The following is a 19,592-nucleotide window of genomic DNA, read 5'->3' on the forward strand; positions in this document are numbered from 1 at the left end:
GTGACCCTTGTCGTGTTTGGCTTGGGCTCTGGGTCTGGCCTGATCATGTATTCTTCCAGCTGAGTTCCAGAAATTCAGAGGGTAGACTTAGAGAGGCTGAGCTTGGAACCCGGTGTGGAGACGGAGGGTCCTTTATCCTGAGTCCCCTCAGCCTAATCACTGTAGCTGAGTTCCAACACCACCCAGGCCCCCAGCGTGGTCGTGGAGGGAGAGCAAGCCTGGCAGGTGACCCAGGGGTCCCACTGCTGTGCCCCTCCCTTATCTTTGTTCCCTTTCACCCCGGAAGGTGTGATTGTCTCATGTCATGGTGACAAGCCATCTCTCTTCTCTGTCAGGTGGGATCCCCACCCCCGCTCAGCCTTCTTTCTGCATGGATGCTGAAGGACCAGGCTCACTTGAAGTTCTGAGTTTGAGCAGTAAGGTGGAAACAAAGAAACCAATGGAAACAAAGAAACAAGTCATTGTGGCAAAGATCCCCACCACAGAGAAGCTGCCCTGAGTGGAAGGGAGGGTGTGGGCATGCCCATTTGTTTCGTGTCTCCCAGTGCTCTTCGCTTTCTTATTGCAGACCTGCATGGTTACAACAAAATGATCTGCAAAACTGAAAATATTTACTCTCTGGCTTTTACAGAAAAGGCTGACCAGCCTCTGGTTCCCGTACCGGTCAACTGATTGGAGTACCTTTCCAGTTTGGAAACATCTGGGCAGGCCCAGGTTTGCAAAATTCTTTAAGAGTAGTTATGGAGTTTTGCTTCTAAACATTTTTATGGCTGTATACTTCTGAGCTGAGGTTGTGCTGTGTAATTCTGAGCCAGGATTTTCTCAAACTGTTTCTTATTTCTTATACCGGACACCCCTAAATTCCAAGGGGGATGGGATGTTAAGGAAGCCATGGAGTTTAGGAAAAAGATACAGATTTCATTTCCATTTAAGCATCGATGTATCTCCATCCTAGGCAGTATCGGTTCTGTGGTATTGATAGGGGAACTAAATAGCAACCAAATTTATAGAAAATAGTGGGTCATTGGGTACACAAGTTCTTCTTTTCAACATTTTTGTAGTGTTTGCAGTTTAAGATGACCGTTCCTGAGAAACAGGCAGCCTCTTAGAATGAAATAGCATTTTCCCTGAACCATACTCAATTTTTACTTCGTAGACAGCAGGAAGGGCAATCACACATCCAACACTTGGGGACCTCAAAGATAAAACGTAACTTTCTGAGAGCACACTCCCCCCGTCTCCCTCTGCTCTTTTCACTGTCCCATTGTCCCTGAAGGCTCTTTCGTATCTTCTGCTCATGACTCCAGTAACTCTTCCTTCTCGTCCCTCAGCTGGTAAGTTTACTTTTCTACTTTGACCAAGCAAACTGAAGCCAACAGAAGAGAACTTTCACCAGCAACTCCCAGCACTTCCGCTCGCCTTCGGATGTCTGTGACCTCACTCTCGCTGCCCCACCTCTTATTACAGGTGACATCGAAAGCCAGATCATCCAAAAGTCACCAGGGGGCCCATCCATACAATCTTCTCCGGGCTGTCACTCCCACATCCATCCTCTCTGTCACTACCTCATCTATTTTGTTCTCCTGCTAGTTGGCTCCTATCAGTATATAAAAGTCCATCCTCTTAAAAGAAACAAACAGCACTCCTTGACTCTAATTGTCCCCCACCAATTGCCACCCCATGTCTTTGCAGCAAATCTTTAATGAGTCGTTTAAACTCACTGTCTGCATATTCTCTTGAGCCATTGCCTTTTGCACCCACTCTGGCTTTTCCCCTGATCCCTCGCTCTATGGAAACTGCTCTGTCAAGGCCATCAGTGACCCCACGTTGCTAAATATAGTGGTCAGTTTTTAGTCTTCATCATGCGTGGCCCTTTGGCAGCATTTGACCCAGCTCTTCCATTTCTCCTCCCCCGTGTTCCTGCTTCACTTGGCCTCCAGCCCATCGCTCTGCTTTCGATCCACTGGCTGGTCTTTTGCCAACGTCTCCTCTTTTTTCCAAATATTTACTGCGAATGTGCCTCGGAGTTGGGTCCTGGGTCTCTCCTCTATCTCACTGCTATACTTTTGGTGGAAGCAACCAGACTTGGAAATTGACATGCCATCAGTTTCTCGATTTGTCCAAAACTCCCTGATTGGCCTTTTCCATTTGGAACTCTCTCCCTGATACTCATATTCTTTTTCTTTCATTCATCTTGCTTTCACATTCATACATATGTTCTACTGTGTAAATTACTTTTCCAAATTTTGAATCAGTCCATACATATCATGTGAAATGCTCAGATCTCTATTATTTCCACTAAGATGCTTATTCTACTTTAGAACCTTTCTGCATTTCTGTATTTATGTCAATAAAGTGAATAGTATTTCTACAAGCCTCATAGTTAAACAGTGTGTTTGTTTGGGGCTATTATGTAACATGAAATAATGATACATCAACATAGTCCTTTTTCATTCAATTTTATGTAACACCAAGATGAGGTTTTTGCACTGAAGACTGTTTCATTGAAATTTTACCTACGTTATGGACAGTCAGTTTATGTGAAAGCCCTCATTTCTCCCCTTTTCTGATATATTTTCCATTTGGCTATTATAACATATACCTTGGCATGAAATAAAATTCCAAATCCATTCACATAATAAAATTAATACATTTAAATTATATTTTTTAATGTTAAAAAGAAAGAAAAAACCCCAGACTCCTCTACCTATTAGGCATTTCTGTGGCAATATCTAATAGACTCCTTAATCATGACATTGAAGAACTGAGCTGATTCCAGCCCCTTTCCACCTGCTCAGCCCCATCTTGTCCCATCCCCTGTGGATGGAGAGGACATCCATCCCATTTTCCAGGTCCAGATGTTGGAACCATGTTCTTTCTCTCTCTTTCTCTTACACACACACAGACAGCAAATCCAGCTTGTTAGAAAATTCTGGCTACTCTGAATTCATTAACCACCTACTCCCTGTTCCCCACCCTCCTAGGAGCCACCTTCAGCCCCTTGTTGGACACCAAATAGCCTACTTCTTCCATCTTTGCTTTTCTACAATCTCATACACACAGAGTCAGAGGGAGCCTATAAAAGCATACATTGAGGGGGTGGGTGTAGCTCAGTGATACAGTGCATGCTTAGCATGCATGAGATCCTGGGTTCAAACCACAGCACCTTCACTAAAATAAATAAATTAACCTCCTCCCAAGAAAACCCAAAACAAAAGCATAAATTGGACATCACCCATCCCATCAAAACTCACTAAAAGGGTCACCATTCCATTAGGAGCCAAAGTCATCCTAAAGTCTTCCAGGACCCGGCCTGCTCTGCCTCTCCGCCCACACTCTCCCCATCACTCTGGGGGCCTCTGGCTCCGGCTCTTCCTTCTTCCTCCGGATCTATTCTGCTTCAAGTTCATTACTCCTTGAGATCGGCCAGGATTGCCTTATTCCCTCCTGCCTGCCTCCCACCCCACCACCATCACCTGAGTTTGCTCATATCACTCTTATTTTTCCCCAAGCTCTTGCTACCCCCATCATGTTGCCTGTTTTGTCTGCTAAATCTCTGAGCCCCCAGTGATGGGGAGTCGTGTCTATTTTGTTGACTAATAAAGCCCAAGAGCCTTGGGAATGGGTATAGTTACTAGATTCCCATAAGTAGTAGGAGCTTATACAGATTTGCTGAATGAATGCAGAGGTCCTGGTCCAATTCGATGGAGCACTTCTGTGTCCTGCTCAAAGATTAACTCTCCTTTCCTCCTGAGAGGGGGTGACCACTTCCTTGGTGATCAAAGGCAAGATCTATTTTCTTTATGGTGTTAACCTTAGGCGGGGAGACTGGGGGATCTTCATTTATATTTTAAAATTTGATTCACTCTGCAGTTTGTCTCCTGTCTATGTATCCTTTTGAGAAACTGTTTATGAGTGATCATTCTTCCATCAGATTGAACAGGATCCAGGGGGAAGTACCAAGCCTGTCCCATCGGCCATCCTGTGTGTCATGTCCTGTGACCCAGTGGATGCTCAGCACGTAAGTGAACCAACAGGAGTGAGTGAAGAGATGGGAACATCTCATTATTGTGGTGGCTGCACTCTGTCCGATGCCTTGAGATTTGGGGAAGGGTTTACAACTGCGGAGGCGAGATGTCAGGTCCTCTGTGCTGTTCCTGAGTGCCCTGGCCTTACCCATTCCCCCAGCCCACTCTGGGCAGCCAAGCCCAGGAGCTGGGCCACCGGCGATTGTGCTGATCAATAATCCACCTCACCCAAAGTCCGGGGGTAAGAGCGGCCAGCACAACTGGTTGTAGACTCTGAAGTCAGGTCCTTGGAGGAATTCCTCACTGAACAATGTTTTGGACCTTTTATTTTTCTCTATAGCCTCCAGCTGAAGAAACAGATTGCCTTAGGTACATGAAAGGTGAGGACACCTACTATCCCCATGGAGCCCGGGTGGGGCTGGGAGTCTGCTGTTTGTACAGCCGGTGGGCTCGTGTTGCTTTGGGCATCCCTGTGCCTGAATTCCTGCAGTACACTCGATGGTAAGAACGGGGGTGCCTGGCAGGGAGGGAAGCGGGTCGGGGGACTACACAGCTGGGGAGACGTTAACCTGGGGTGAGCGGGAGCCGGCTGATGCATGGAATCTCGGTGCAGGGAGCTCTCCAAACTCAGAGAGGTTCCCACTCCCGCAGGGTCCCTTTGATCAGGGTGCTAGGCTGTCAGCACTGCAGGGTCCCTGTGAGGATCATGGTGCCTTCAGGCAGTGGGAAGTGAGGGGTCCAGTGGCAATTAAATTAACTGTGCACCCAAAGCCAACCCCCGTCTCTTTCAGCCTGTTTCCTAATCTGCAAAACTGGAATGATGTTAACCATCCCGCAGGTTTGTTGATGGGCTGGGACACACTAGACAGCCAGGAGCTGGAATTCCTCTGTGCCCTGATTGTTATCCTTCCTTCACACTATTTACTCTCACAAGTTCAGTCTCTCTGTCTCTCTCTCATTCACTTGTAACTTTCTCTCCTGCTCTGGTTTCATTTGATTCCCACCCTCCTCCCAATCCCCAGATGAGTGAAATTAATTTCTGTGTGTCAGTTCCAAATTCCCGGGAAAGATGCTCTGTCCCCTCTGGATTGGTTGTCCAACCCATCAGTTGCAGTCAGAGGAGTGAGTCCCTCTGTGACCAGAGGAGGGGCTCTGCCCAGCCCCCCAGTCACCACTGTGGGAGCACAAAGCTCTCCGAGGAGGAGGTACTGGCTGTGACTTGGTGTCACTAAGTGTGAATTTATCTCTCCTCTTGCCCCACCTTCATCCTCCTAAACAAAGATGAAAATTAAACACTCCCGAGATTTGTGTCATGGAACACTCAGGGTGGGGGCTAAGAGGGCTGGATTCCCTGCTGAGTGTAAGGGGCTACAGTGACTCCCCAACGAGAGCCTGTAAAGGAAACAGCACCGGCCCCACCGGACACTTAGGGTGCTGAGTCTGCGTGACATTGAGCCAGGCTTCTGACCACAGCTCAGGGGTCTGGTCCGACCGGTTAGTCTTTGAAACCAACCAGCTTTGGATTCCTCAATCCCTCCCTGAGGTTTTACCTGAACCACGAGCTTCTGTATCTCTGAAGACAGATGATGAGGACCCTTCACGTAAGGCATTTGCACAGCCCTGTGCGGGAATTTGTGCTGCACGGTCTGCCCGGCGAGCTGACCAAAGTTCGTATTTTACTGATCTTAGAAATAGTCTGGTTTCCTGATGCACTGTTTCACTGAACAAGCAACAGAAGCCACCTCTGGCTGGTAAAAGCAAAAAAGGGACTTAATGAAAAGATACTGGGAGGGTGCATGGAGTGGCCCAGACCAGAGCCGACCCGGGGGCCATAGGAGATGTTGGGGAGCCCCAGGCACCAGGCTGTGCAGGGTGCTACCGGGCCCCCTGCTGCCCCAGCAGGGACCCCCCCCTCCTCCTGACACTCCACCTCACTGCAGGTTCATGTCCCGGCAGGGCCAGGTCACACTGAAGCCACCAGCACACACCTCAATGGGGGAGTTGGCCCCATCTCAGCTGAGGGCGTGCCTGGTGTGGGGAGAGGCCCAGTTAGAGGAAGGCGGTTCCCCTACTGTTCCGAGTTAATGCGCAAGTCAGTGCCCATCACTCAGGAGAGCCGGGCTGGTCGGACCTCATTGTGGTGACTAGGCCGTCTGAGTTCACGTATTACTTTTTAGGTTGGAAGGCCCAAGAGGGAGAAAAAGTGGAGGTTCTAGTACTTATTTTATATTTCCCATGTACCAGGTGCGGTAAGCAAGCCACTTCAGACAAGGCCCATAACAACCACATTAATAGGCCACGGAGAAAGTCATGCAGTCAGGCCTCTGCAGCACCGAAACCCGTGTCCTCATCAGTTCCGTAGTTACCAGTGGAAGTTGTAGGGATTTATGGGACTGCGTGCTCCTGTGGGGGCTGGGATGTGTGTGTTTAAATCCACATCTTCAGAAACTCGGCTAGAACCACAGCCACTGATTGTCTGCATGGAGGCAGAGGAGGGGAGGCTTCCAGCCTCTGGTCCAGCTCGTGTGGAGCTCAGAAGTTGCTCCTTCTGTCCTGAAAACAACACCAGAGCTGAGGGAGCTGCAAACCCACTGCTCTTCTTAGATCCACAAGAAAACTGAGGGGGAAAGCTGCTCCCAACACAGAGAGACAGCCGGGCAGGCTTGGAGAGTCACAGCTCCCAGGGCAGAACCCGCTTTTGTAGGAACCCCGGGGGCAGGCAGGTTTAACAGGTCCCTGAGGCCAGCTGGAGGCTCAGCGTGGGGAAGTCCGAGTGTGACAACACCAGGGGGCCAGTCAGAGGGGCCCCCTGCTCTTTTTCATGCATTTTACCTCCAGGACCGTATCCTGTTCTCAGAGTGAAGATCATAGGAAAACTCCTCATGGTTCCTGCCAGGAAAGGAAAAAGTAGCTCTATTGAAATACACCCAGAACATTCTCTTCCATTGTGGGGGGTTGTGTTTGTTTTTTTTTTTTTTTTTTTATGAGAAATTATTTTACCAGAGCCTAACCTACCTGGGGGAAGGGAAGTACCTTCTGTGTCACCCAAATTGGGGTGGGGGAAAGAGACACACTTGTGGAGGTCACAGCTCAGGGCACAGGCTCAATGAGAACTAATCACAGGACTACAGGTGCCCTGCTCTGTCCCGCTCCCCCAACACCTTACCTCCATGTCAGTAGGGCCCCTGTGTAATAACAGGAATAAAATTAAAAGAAGTAAATGTCTCAGGAGTGTCTAGGGAAAACCCAAAGACAGCGGGGAGATGAAAACAAGGACACACGGGTGGCTTTAGCCTCTCGCACGAATAGCTGTAGCAAACTACACGCAGCCCAGCCCCAGTAGATAAACAGAAAACCTCACAGAAGAAACTATTTATTTTGGTTCTCTTACCCAGTGCATTCCATGGTGCATCCTCGCCTAGAATTGAGTGGAAGCAAGTCCATCTCAGAAGGGACATACCTGAAGAGAAATGGCTTTCCAGACTCTGAAGGGCAGAGAAAGCACCAGCCTGGGTTAGAGAAAGGTGAGGGGTGGGGTAGGGGGTGGGCTGCCTTCTTCCCCAAAGAAGGAACCTTCCTGAGGCCAGCACAGTGGGAGGGAGGGCCATAGGGTGGAAGCAGCCAGACTTCTTCCTGAGAAGTGATAGGATGCCTCCAAGGGACCATTCAGGTGCCCAAACTGTGTCCTGATGGTGGGAGCCAGTCGGTCTGCCTCAGAGCCCAGGACTGAGGTGGGCGCACAGCAGGCCGGTCTTACTTGGCCGGATCCATTTCACTTCTCCGAAGCCCTGTGTAAAACATGAAGCGTGGACGACCTGGTGAGCACAGCTCTGCCCTCAAGACCGGTTTCAACTCCTCTCTTCCCAGAGAACAGCATCTCTGAGCCCGTCCTGGGTGACCTCACAGAGATCACCCTAGTGGCCCAGGCTAGTGACCGGGAACATGTACCTTCCTGCAGCCAACCCCAGACGTCCACTGATGCATCATATACTGGCAAAGATGTGAGTTCCTGTGCATTGGTCTAACAGCAGAGACTCTGCCACAGGCCCAAGAGGTGGTGTGTGGGACAAGCAGGGGTGCAGGAGTGTACGCAGTGCAAAGGTGTAAGTGGTGGCAGGGGTGCAGGGGCTGTGGAGGGTGCAGGCAGTTCAGGGGATGCGGGGGTGCAGGCAGTGCGGAAGTGCAGAGAGTGGCAGGGGTGCAGAGGTACAGGGAGTGTAGGGGTGCAGGAAGGTGCTCAGGCACGTGGCCAGGGTCAGAAGGCAAGTGCACATCCTCGCAGTCAGCCTGACCCCCGGAGATTAGTGCAATGGTCTGGGGTGGCGGAGGGGACGACGGCGGCGGCGGCGGCGGCGGCGGCGGCGGCGGTGGTGGTTGGGAGGCTGCCCGGGCAAGCCGGTCCATTTCTTCTCTTCCCTGCAGCCTGGCCTGGGGGGGCGTTGGCCGCCGGAGATTCGCCTGATGTTGGACTCCAGGTAAGCTTGCTCCTGGGTGGTGGGGCGGTTAGGTCAGGGGGCGGTGGCAGCGGCAAGGGGGCGGAGCGGGGCTGCCCCTGGCGAACTGATGGAATAGCTGCCTTCTCCCGGCTGCCGGGCCTGGGAGCGGCCTCTGCTGCCCCAGGTCGCCGCACACACCTGTCCCACTCAGCTTGCTGAGTGGGGAGTGGAGGCGGTGTCGTTAAGGTGCAGGGCCCACGGGGATAGGGGGGCTGCCGCGCGGAAGCCGGTCAATTCGCTCCGCTCTCCCCCGCGGCGGAGCCAGGGGCGGCTTCTGCTGCCGTAGAGGCGGGACGCCGGTCTCCAGGTGAGCTTGGTCCTGGGAGGCGGCGGCGGCGGCGGCGGCGGCGGCGGCGGCTGGGGGTTGGGGTCCGTTCCAGGGAGCTGCTCCATTTCTTCTCTCCCCCGCGGCCTGGCCTGGGGGCGACCTCTGCCGCCAGAGATTTGCCTGAGGTCCGGCTCCAGGTGAGCTTGCTCCTGGGAGATGGGTGCGGTGCAGTCAGGGGGCTGGGAAGGTGGTGGCTGCGGGGATAGGGAGGCTGCCCCGGGGGAGCTTGAGGATTAGCTCCCATGTCTGTGCCGCGTGGCCTGCAGGCGGCCTCTGCTGCGCCAGGTCCCGGTACAACCCTTTCCCACTTTGCCTGCTGGGGGCGGGAGGCAGGGTAGTCAGGGTGCACGGGTGGCGGGGGTCGGGGGCCTGCAGCGGGGGAGCGGGCCCATTTGCTCCCATCTTCCCCGCGGCTTGTCCTGGGGGCGGTGTCTCTTGCCCTGGGCTAAGAGACACGTGTATCCTATTCGGCCTGGCCCCAGGAGGCGGGCGTGTTACGTTGGGGGTGGTGGCAGCAGCGGCAGGTTTTCCCATGGAGCCGGTCCATTTGCTCCCATTTCTCCCCATGGTTTGCCCTGGGGGCGGCCCCTGTTGTCCCTAGTTCACCGGACGTCCATCTCCAGGTCAGCCTGCTCCCTAGAGGCGGCCACCGTGAGGTCAGGGGGCAGGAGCGGTGGCTGCTGCGGGGGTAGGGGTCTGCCTTGGGGAGCTGGTGGATTGGCTCCCGTCTCCCCGATGGCCTGGTGTGGGAGTGGCCTCTCCTGCCTCAGATCACCAGACACACCTGTCCCATTTAGCCTGCTGGGGGAGGGGCGCCCTGGGCGGTGCCTTTAAGGTGTGGGGGAGGCGACGGCAGGGGTAGAGGACCTGCAGCGCGGAGCCTGTCAATTTGCTCTCCTCTTCCCCACGGCCAAACCTGGGGGCGTACTCTGCTGCCCAAGAGGCCGGATGCCCGTCTCCAGGTCAGCTTGCTCCTGGGAGGCGGGCGCGATGCTGTCGAGGGGCAGAGGCAGCTGCGACGGCCGGCTGCCCCGCCTAATGGGGCCACTTCTTCTCCTCTCCCCTGACCTGGCCTGGGGACGGCCTCTTCCGCCCAAGATTAGCCTGAAACCCCACACCCGGTCAGGTTGCTCCTGGGAGGTGGGCGCGGTGACATCAGGGGTTGGAGAGGAGGGGGGTCTGCCCCTGGCGGGCTGGAGGATAAGCTCCCATCTCTCTGGAGGCCTGACGTGGGGGTGGCCTCTGCTGCCCCTCATTCCCGGGTCACCCTTCTCCAGGACATATTGCCCCGGGGGTGCTGTAGGGTGCGGGGGCGGCGGGTTGTTGGCGGGGGTATGGAGCTTGCCGCTTGGGAGCTGGTGGTTTAGATCCCATTTCCTCCGCAGCTTGGCCTGGGGGCAGCCTCTGTTGCCCCAGGTCGCAAAGCACTGTTTCCCTGACAGCTTAACCACCGGAAGTGGGCAGGATGTGCTGAGGGGGCGGAGGCAGCCGCCAAGGCAGCGACGGAGGGGGCTGTCCCTGGCCAGCCGGTCAATTTTTTCCCATCTCAACATTTGCTGCCCCAGTTTCGCAGGACGCCCTTCTCCAGTTTATCCTTCTCCTGGGAGGTGGGCTCAGTGCATGCAGCCCAAGGTCTGGGCTCTCCCCTGGGGAGGGGCAGAACTCTCTTCTTCTTCTTTGTCTTTATTCTTCAGCGAAGTGGTTACTGGCCCCAATTCTTAATTCTGAGAAAGTGTAGCCTGTGTTACGGAGGAGCTGCTGGACAGTGAGGTTTCTGGGTGGGTTTTCACATCAGCTGATGCCCCAGGCAGGCAGGAAATCTATTACTTAGAGCTTCTTAGTCTGGAGTTGGGGGATGGCCCCGCCATCCTCACCATGCTTTTTAAAAATGTGTTACTCCCCTCTTTTTCCTAGGTGACATTTTAGGTTATTGGGTCCCAGATTGCTGGCACACTCATCCCTGTTCTCAAACATCTTTTAAACTTGGGTGAAGTGATAAGTTGGGGAAGAAGATGATTTACTGAAAGGTAAGAATACTTAAATTTGCATTAAAGCTACATTCTGTCAATCTTTCTCAAATGATTTTTCTCTGATTCTAAATCCATGACCTAGTGAATGTTGTACTCCTGTGTAAATCATTGATCTTCACATCACATTTGTTGAGTGGTCAACAAGATTTGTTATTTAGATTATTCCTGAAAGGAAAAGCTCAGGCTTTTGAGAATTCCTTGTCTGATGTCACCCAGGCAGTCACAGTAGAAGACAGAGCTGATATAAAAATCCCTCACCTGCCTGAACTGCAAAGCTTCTGGGATTACTGATCCCTGAAATGCAGGTGACTCTTGATGATAATCTGGGGGATGGTTTACATGATGAGATTCTTCCAGTCCTGTAAATGGGTTCCGTGGCCCCAGCCCCGGGAGAGCTGGTCATAAGGGCCATATCGTGAGGGGTGGGATGGGAAGGCAAGGTCTAAGAGCTGGCATCACTGAGATTCCACACTCACTAAACACAGACCCCAGAGCCTAATTGTTGTCAGGTTCTGTTCTGGATTTGAGAGTGTGTTCAGACATGATTCTTGCCCTTCAGGGGTCACTGCCTGGGTGGAAGTAACCTTTACGTAAACCTGGGGAGGATGACAATTAAGTAGATGGGCTGTTATGATTCTCAGTGTGCCCAGGCTCGCTCTTCCAGGCACTCGTGGGACTAACGAGAGTCATGTTATTCACTCATACACTGATTTATTACCCTTGAATTGATCATTTGTCCCACAGTAAGTGAAACAAGTGATGAGGAACCTGAGTTTTGTCCCCTTTCCTAGCACTGATTGTATCTGTCAGTCAGGCGCCCTGCGTATGCATTGTGAAATGGTGGTATTTCTTGCCCAATGGGACTGCACTGTCAGTTCTGAGAATCAGGGGAGACACGTGGGTAGGACAGCACACTGACACACATGGCACCCCCCCCACCCCATGAGACAGCAATGTCGATGCTCAGGTGACCCGATGTAGACCGCGGTGCTAAACCTGAGCATGTTTAGTGATCTTGGTGGCTATGAAAATACAGACTGCCGGTCCCTACTTCTGGAGACTCTGAGGGTGTGCACCCCAGAATTCTGCATTTTAAGAAGCACTTTAACTAATTCTGATGAAGATGATCTGAGTGTCCCACTGAGAAACACTGGTGTGCGATGCACCAGTATTGAGGATTCTCAGGGAGCGATGTCTTTTCAGGATGGTCCAAGGGCCCTCACGAGACTTTTGCCTTGGGTGTAATTGTATGTGTTCGAAAGTGATGTCTCTCACTTCCAGTGCTTGTCAGCATGCTCTGTGCAGGGATTTGCTCTCAGTAGATATCAAAAACTATAAGTCTTCAGGTCACCGAGCTAGAGTGTGAGCGATCTTTTATTTTGGTTTTCTTTATTGCAATGCAGAGTCTCCCGAGAAGAGATTCAGACTGAACAGCTTTGTGTCAGACTTTGGAAGACCGCTGGTGCCCAAGGGGTTCTCTGGCAGCACAATGACGAATCTAGGTCCCTCTTTCACTGCTACGTCAATGAAGTGGACCGCTTGGACAAGGCCAAAGCTGGTATCCCAACCATAGCCCTTGACAGTGATGTTCGGCTCCAGGAAGCCATCAGATGCAGCAGGTGGCCAGAGGAGGAGCCGAACGGGCTCATGAAATGTGACACCCCCAGCTTCATCAACACGGACCAGAACTCTTCCTTTGGGGAAGATGATCTCCTGATTTTGGAACCACCGGTTGTTCTAGAAAATAAGCCAGTTGCCCAGACCTCACACAAAGACTTGAATTGGAAATGTGCTTTGTCAAGTGTTTCTCTGAAGATGTGAAGTCTGTCTTTGTATGGCAGGAAGTCCCCTTTCACAAAATTGTATGTGTTTGTGCCTGAGAGAGAGAAATGGAGACAGACAGAAAGACGGAGACAGAAGAGAGCCCCCTCAGAAGAGAGCTAGTTAAGGTGAGTTTTTGTGCCTTAGTAAACATTTGGGGTTTTGGGGGGAACAAAGTATTTACACTGTCTCATTCTCCTCGTTGGAAACCTTGGCCCCGTCCTCAGTGTCAGCGGCCTTGAACGGGGGTTGCCATGGTACGTTTCATCTGGCGCTGCCACATCCATGCTCTGCCTTTAGCACGTTGCTTTGCCTCCCAGGGCTGCCACCCTTTAAACTGTAAGGTGAGGAGTCTGGAGTAGATGATCCATCCCAGCTCTGCTGTTTTTCAAATTTCTGATTTCGTATTCGGATGAGGCTGGGATACGCCCAGAGCAGTATAAACCAGGCCCTACCTCCTGTCTCTTGCTGGGGCATCCCTCAGGTCTGTGCCTTCTACTCAAGCCTTTACTGAGCCCAGCTTTTGTCAGGAGCCCAAGTGCCTACCGGGATGGCAGGAGACCTGTCTCTCGTGGTCACGGTGGCCGACATTTCTATTGGTTGTGCTGAAACAGCTCTTCTGAGATCCTCCGGCCACCCTTGCTCCAACCTGAGGACAGACCTACCGTTCCTTTCCTAGGAGGAGGATCAATCCATGGTGCATTTTATGACAATCCTGTCCCCAGGAATGCACGGAAGGTTATCAGCTGAGTGAGGGGAAGTGCCTCTGTGTCTCTGTGTCCCTGTATCTCTGTCTGCTCACAGTGCCCTGCCACCGGCTACTGAACAAGAAAAGTGCTACTCACCATGCTGTGTGTTTTGCAGATGTGTAGGTGATGGTCTTGTGGCTCATGTGTGGGCTTTGTGCTGGGATGGTGAAGGGCTTATAAATACCTCATCAACATGTAATCGAGGTGGCCTGGTGCCACACAGACTTGATTCATGAAGGCATCAAGCCTGCACACTGGTTTGGAAACAACTTGGTTTTGATCAGTCACACTGCATGCATGACTCACTGCTGATCTCTGGGTGGTTTTTTCATTTTAGATTTATTCACCCAGTGTCTTCCTTAAGCTGAAAAATACATTTATTTCACTAGAATATTCTCAGGTTCTTTGTTTTCACACATCCAGTTGTTTAATTCCTTTAAAAATCATTTTGTGTTTATAATGCCTCCTAATATCTATCATCTCTAGGTTCCCAGTGGCCTGAGCCATGCACCAGATTTGATGTAGGAACTGTTCCACCAAAAGAAATCCCTTTGCCATAATATCTTTTGAGGAAAATATTATTCTTTAAGGCTCTAACAGTAAATCGTAGAACAAAGCATGGAACATTTATTGTAGTTAATACATGTTCATGCAAAAAGAAATGATATTTTCATTAAACAATGTTGATTTTAATAACTTTTACTAATGTGAATATTATTATTCATAATTTAAGTAACCAAATAAAACCACAGTTATTTATTATGAAGATTGAAAACTATTTACACTGTCTCTCAATTAGAGGTAGCTTTATTAGAAGACTGAAGGGTATTTAAAAGATGGAAAAATACCCATGATGACACCATCATTTTTACTGACTAAATATCAAGAAATGTGCAGGGTTAAGATTTAACCCTCTGCAAGCTGTCAAGTTAGCATGAGGTAGTTTGTGGATGCTGCCAGAAGACAGGAGACTCCCCCAGGTTCAGAGACAAAGAACTTCCTGCCAGCACAGCAGGCAGCTTGGGGTTCATGTTCATGTTGGTTCCTGAGTTTCTTTCCTTTTGCTGTTGTAACAAAGGACCACAGACTCAGTGGCTTAAAGCAATACACATTCATCATCTCACTGTTCTATTGTGCAGAAGTGCAAAGTCATTGTCAGTGGGCTAAAACCAACGTGTGGCCAAGGCTACGTTCCACACCGAGGCTCTAGGGAGGGATTCGTCTTCCTACCTTTCCCAGCTTGCAGAGGTGTTCACACTCCTTGGCCCAGGGCCCTGTGTCACTGTGACCTCTGCTGCCACTTTACATCTCTGTCTCTGACTATATAGATATAAAGGAAGAGTCTTCTACATCTGGTATGGACCCTTTTTCCTAAATGGACATTGTATCTCTATTTATGTGCAGATTAAAACCCCTTCCCTCCAGGGTGTGGTGGCATCAGCTCACAAGATTACCACTCTGGGCTTTAAGTGTCCTCTTTATAATGTCACCTGGGAACTTCTCTTTCCATAGTTAGCTCTGTGTTACATTTGTTGTTGTATTTTACCCGGCATTACTGAAAGTTTTACTTAAAAGGGATCCTAATTAGCTCTGTTTACCTGTTTCCAGAGCTGAAAGCTTCAGTTCTAGAGTATCTGTTTGATTTCTCTTAAAAATACATTCCAGTATATTTCTCTGGTGAAAGTCTCTGGAGGGTAAAGCACCAGATGAGGAATATCTGGGTTATATGGTAGATAGGTATTTACCTTTTTTAAAGAAACTGTTAAAGACTTTTCCAAAATGGTTGTACTATTGTAAATTCCTTGTGGTGTGTATCAGCTCTGGTTGCTCTACTTCCTTACCAGCACTTTGTAAGATCTGTCTTTCTAATCGTATTCATTCTTGTATGTATGTGTACTAGTATCTCACTGTGGTTTTTAAAAGCATTTCTCTAATGACTAATGGCATCTTTAATCAGCATCTTTTCATATGCTTATTATCCATCTGGATATCTTTACTGAAGTGTGTTTTCTGGCCTCATTCATTCATTCAGGTGTTTGCATTATTATTGAGTTTTGAGACCTCTTTATTCTGGATCAGATACAAAGAGAGACCTTTATCAGATATATGATCTGCAAATAGCTTCTGTCTATGGCTTGTCTTTTCATTTGCTTAGCAGTGTTTAGAACAGCTTTGAAGAGTCTTCATTTTGATAAAGTTCACTCTATCAGTTTCTTTTTAAAATAGATTATACTTTTGGTGTCATAGCAAAGAAATATTTGCCAAACCCAAGGTCATAAAGCTTAAGCCTATGCTTTTTCTCCTAGCTGTTTTATAGTTTTAGATTTCCTATTAAGATCTATGATCCATTGTGAGTTAATTTTTGTATATTTTGTGAGGTGTGGATCAAAGTTCATTTTTTTTTTTTTTTTTGCATATCACTATCTAATTCTTCCAGCACTACTTGTTGAAAAGATCCTTTCTCCACTGCATCCTTTTTGAGAATCAATTGTCTATATAAGTGTTGGTTTAGTTCTGAACATTCTATTCTGCTCCATTATTCTATTTTCCTGTTTTACACCAACACCATACTTTCTGATTACTGTAGTTTAAAAAAAAAAAAAAGGCTGAAAATCAGATAGTGCAAGTCTTCCAACTTTGTTTTTCTTGTTCAAAATTGTTTTGGATATTTGGGATCCTTTGAATTTTTATATGAATTTTAGAATCAGTTTTAAAATTCCTTACATCCTCTTCTGCCAAAATTCCACCCATGTCTTTGGCCGTCTCCAAAGCCACATTTTCTGAAGAAGTCTCTCTAGATCCCAGGTGAAAGGAATTTCTGTTTCATCTGTGCTCCAATCACATTTGATAATATTTGATTACATTTATTCATATTTGGCTGGATGTACTTGTGTGATCTTTCCTGCCATATACTAAATCTCTCAAGATTTGGAATCTTGACTTGGTTCCCTCTGTCTGCTGAGAAAACTAGTTCTATGCTTTGCAGGAGTGAGCCCTGCAGTAAGAGGTATCTGCAGCACACATCTAGCTCATTGCTTGCATATCGTCAAGGAATCCTGCAGATTTAGAATTGTTTATAGATTGTTGTCTCCAAGACGGCTCAGCTTTTTTTATTTCTATTGCTACTGCTGCAGTTTCAAAGGAAAATGGGCTAATTATTTTCCAAATATCAAAGCATACTGTAATTGAGCTGTGACGCAAATTATGTGCTGCTGTTTCTTAACAACCTGCTTAGTGTTCACAGGTACCTTCACTCATGGAACTTTTGGGAGAATGTCATATCCTCAGAGATAGCAATGCTGTCTTTGGCGACCTGAGCGGTAGTATCTGAACTCACTCCTGCTGTTTTTCCAGTGCCCCCTCTAGCCCTCCTCCAGCCCTCCATGGGGGGCCTGCAGTTCTGCCCTCGAAAATCCTGTTGCTTCTCAGGAAGAATTCCCTATGAAACATATTCATGTCCTTCTTGTGGGGACATTCAGTCCAGAGACCTGACAGCAGGGGAAAATGTTTAGACTGCTTTTGGTAGAACGTAAATTCTTCCATACTTGTTAGAAGCAAATCCAATGAGGAAACTGTGTTGGCATCTAACAAATCAGGATAAATGTCTGATGAGGAAGATCAGCTTCCCCATCCCACTCAGGCGTCATGTTGATGTGACGCTCACCTTGGCTAACATTTTCTCCTGTGAGCAACGTGAAGTTCAAGGCGTTATGAATGGCTTTTTGTTTTTCTTCCTTAGTCTTTCCACATTCACTGTGTCTGGTGAGATTATATGAATCCTGCTTATTTTCAGCCCAGCACTAAGCTTTTTAAAAGGATCACGTGTTTAAAAGGCTAGTGGACAATTTGTTAGAAGATTGAAATCCTTAGACTTTGGTCCTAGAGTTGAATCTTGGTTACTGGTGAATGAGAATTCCCGTTAAAATTTTAAATTCAGTGATATAAAGTTTTAAAAATAGTTAAATATTAGTCAATTTCATTAAACACTATAGCAGTTATTTACTTTTAAGCCTGTCTCTGGGGCAATTTTGCAATGATTCCCTCCCTTTATTGATTCCCTCTTTATCAGAATCCTTGAGAGGTCCCTGTCATCATTGTCAGTATCATCATCATCATCACCATCATCATGGAACTGATTCCTCCGGGAGATTCTAGGAAAATAAAGAGCTGGACGGGGTTATGTGCAGGTCAGTGTGTGCATATACAGTAAGAACAGTTGTCAGACATTAGATTCAAGATACCCATTCCATTTAGAGAAGAATGTGGTCATGAAATCCTGATGTGCTGAATGAAGGAAGCGATGGGAACAGGGTAGTCAATGGAAAGGAGGAGGAAGTGAGCGAAGCGGGGAGCATAGATCCTTGGTTAGGTGATCAGCACATTGGTGAGAATGAGGGGAGTGTGATGGCAGAATCATGTCCCTCCCCGGCCACAGGGTAGCCACCTGTGACATGTTACTGTACATGGCAAAATGCATGACAGATATTTTAGGAGAAAAATCTTAGAGGATTTCTGACTTCTAAATTGTCTATCAGTTAGCATTTTAAACCCATGATACATTATTAAAGATTAGTGCAGGGGGACAAATAAAAAGGATTCATATAATCTCACCAGACATACTGAATGTAGAAAGGCTAAGGAAGAAAAACAAAAAGTCATTCATATGTGCCTTGAACCATAAAATGCTCATGAGAGGAAGTGTTACACAAGGTGAGTGTCACAGCCACATTCATAATGCCTGAATGGGATGGGACAAGGGGATCCTGAGATGAGACAATAGGGTGAGTAGCCTGGATTGTCCAAGTGGGCCGAATGTAATCACAGGGGTCCTTGAAATGGAGGACATTTCCCAGCTGAGTTTAAAATCAGAGGGAGGTGTAGCCATAGAGCAATGTTCAGAAAGGCTGCTGACCATGAAAATGGAGGAAGTCGTGGGGCACAAGCTAAGGAAGGTGGGTGACCTCTGGAAACTGGAAAAAAACAACAACAACAAGGAAACATTCTCTTCTAGACCCTCTAGAAGGAAGGAACCCTGCTGCTACCTTGAATTTAGCCCAATGAGAACTGTGTTGGATCTCTGACCTCCACAGCCATAAGCTGATAAATCTGCGCTGGTTTAAGCTCTTAAGCTTATGGAAATTTCTTACATTGGTAAAAGGAAAATAACATAGTGAGCCGTAGTGTAACGGATTAAAGGTATAGGATGGGGTGTGGAGAGGATTCTGACATTTACAACTAAAAAACGACCAGGTGAAGTGGGAAGGTGTTTTAAGGAAGACCTACCTGGCAGGGCTGTTAAGCAGACTGGAGCGAGGGGAGCATTGGAGTTAGAGGAATCAATTAAATCTCTACCAGAAAAATAAGGAATAAAATGTAACAGGGCTTCAGTGATAGTGGATGTAGGAATGGAAATGGGCAGAGAGATATAAATATTACTTTGAAATTAGCTACAGGTTTGATGACTGCATGTTGGGGAGACTTAGCCGATGTGTGGACTGAATGTTTGCATCCCCTCAAAATCCGTATGTCGAAACCCCATCTCCCAGGGTGATGGTATTGGGAGGTGGGGCCTTTGGGAGGTGATTAGTAGGATAAAATGAGGTCATGAGAGTAGAGCCCTCATGAATGGGATTAGTGTTCTTATACAAGCCCCCAGAGTGCTTGCTTCTCTCTGCTCTCTGGGATATGAAGAGATTGGGAAGACAGCCATCTTCGAGCTGGCAATCCTCTCAAGGATACATTGACCTTGAAAGTCTCAGCCTCCAAACCATAAGGAATATGCTGGTTGTTTAAGCCACCCGACCCACGGTAATTTGTTACAGCATCCCAGACTGACGAAGACAGTGGAGAATGCCTCTGAGTTTGGCACTGATTGCCTGGAGAATGCTGAAACCCAGGGAAGTGGGCAGCACAGACGTTTACTCATTTAATCCTGCCAACACAGTAGGAGATAGAGTCTACATATTCCTCGCTACTTAAAAGGTAAGGAAAAAGAGGCACAAATAATAACAACGACCACAAAAACAATGATAATTTGTCCAAGATTCACACAGAACCCCCTGGAGGCAGAGTGAGAATTTATACTCAGGCAGGCTGGCCCCAGAGCCCCTGCTCATAACTAATAAGTCAGATCACCTTGC

The 19,592-nt window shown here is 48.5% G+C and overlaps 1 protein-coding gene across 17 annotated transcripts in view; it reads left to right on the forward strand.

Moving 5' to 3' along the window:
- Positions 1-245: 245 nt before the first annotated feature.
- LOC141575060 (trafficking protein particle complex subunit 9-like) overlaps positions 246-19,592 on the forward strand; it is a 144,816-nt gene continuing 125,469 nt past the window's right edge. For 12 of the 17 annotated variants that reach the window (XM_074353230.1, XM_074353231.1, XM_074353235.1 and 9 more), the window contains exons 1-11: positions 457-714; positions 1,332-1,467; positions 3,935-4,021; positions 4,369-4,529; positions 4,820-4,866; positions 7,424-7,552; positions 7,896-8,029; positions 8,451-8,503; positions 10,767-10,879; positions 12,286-12,831; positions 19,275-19,434. In XM_074353230.1, coding sequence (XP_074209331.1) covers positions 1,426-1,467; positions 3,935-4,021; positions 4,369-4,529; positions 4,820-4,866; positions 7,424-7,552; positions 7,896-8,029; positions 8,451-8,503; positions 10,767-10,770 — 657 coding nt within the window. In that variant the 5' untranslated portion in view covers positions 457-714; positions 1,332-1,425 and the 3' untranslated portion in view covers positions 10,771-10,879; positions 12,286-12,831; positions 19,275-19,434. Of the gene's footprint in view, positions 422-456; positions 715-1,331; positions 1,468-3,934; positions 4,022-4,368; positions 4,530-4,819; positions 4,867-7,423; positions 7,553-7,895; positions 8,030-8,450; positions 8,504-10,494; positions 10,880-12,285; positions 12,832-13,382; positions 14,219-19,274; positions 19,435-19,592 lie in introns of those variants that run through there. The other 5 variants (XM_074353234.1, XM_074353236.1, XM_074353244.1 and 2 more) reach the window with 5 other exon arrangements.

Source organism: Camelus bactrianus, chromosome 25 (assembly GCF_048773025.1).
Source record: "Camelus bactrianus isolate YW-2024 breed Bactrian camel chromosome 25, ASM4877302v1, whole genome shotgun sequence".
In the NCBI taxonomy this organism is placed as follows: Eukaryota; Metazoa; Chordata; class Mammalia; order Artiodactyla; family Camelidae; genus Camelus; species Camelus bactrianus.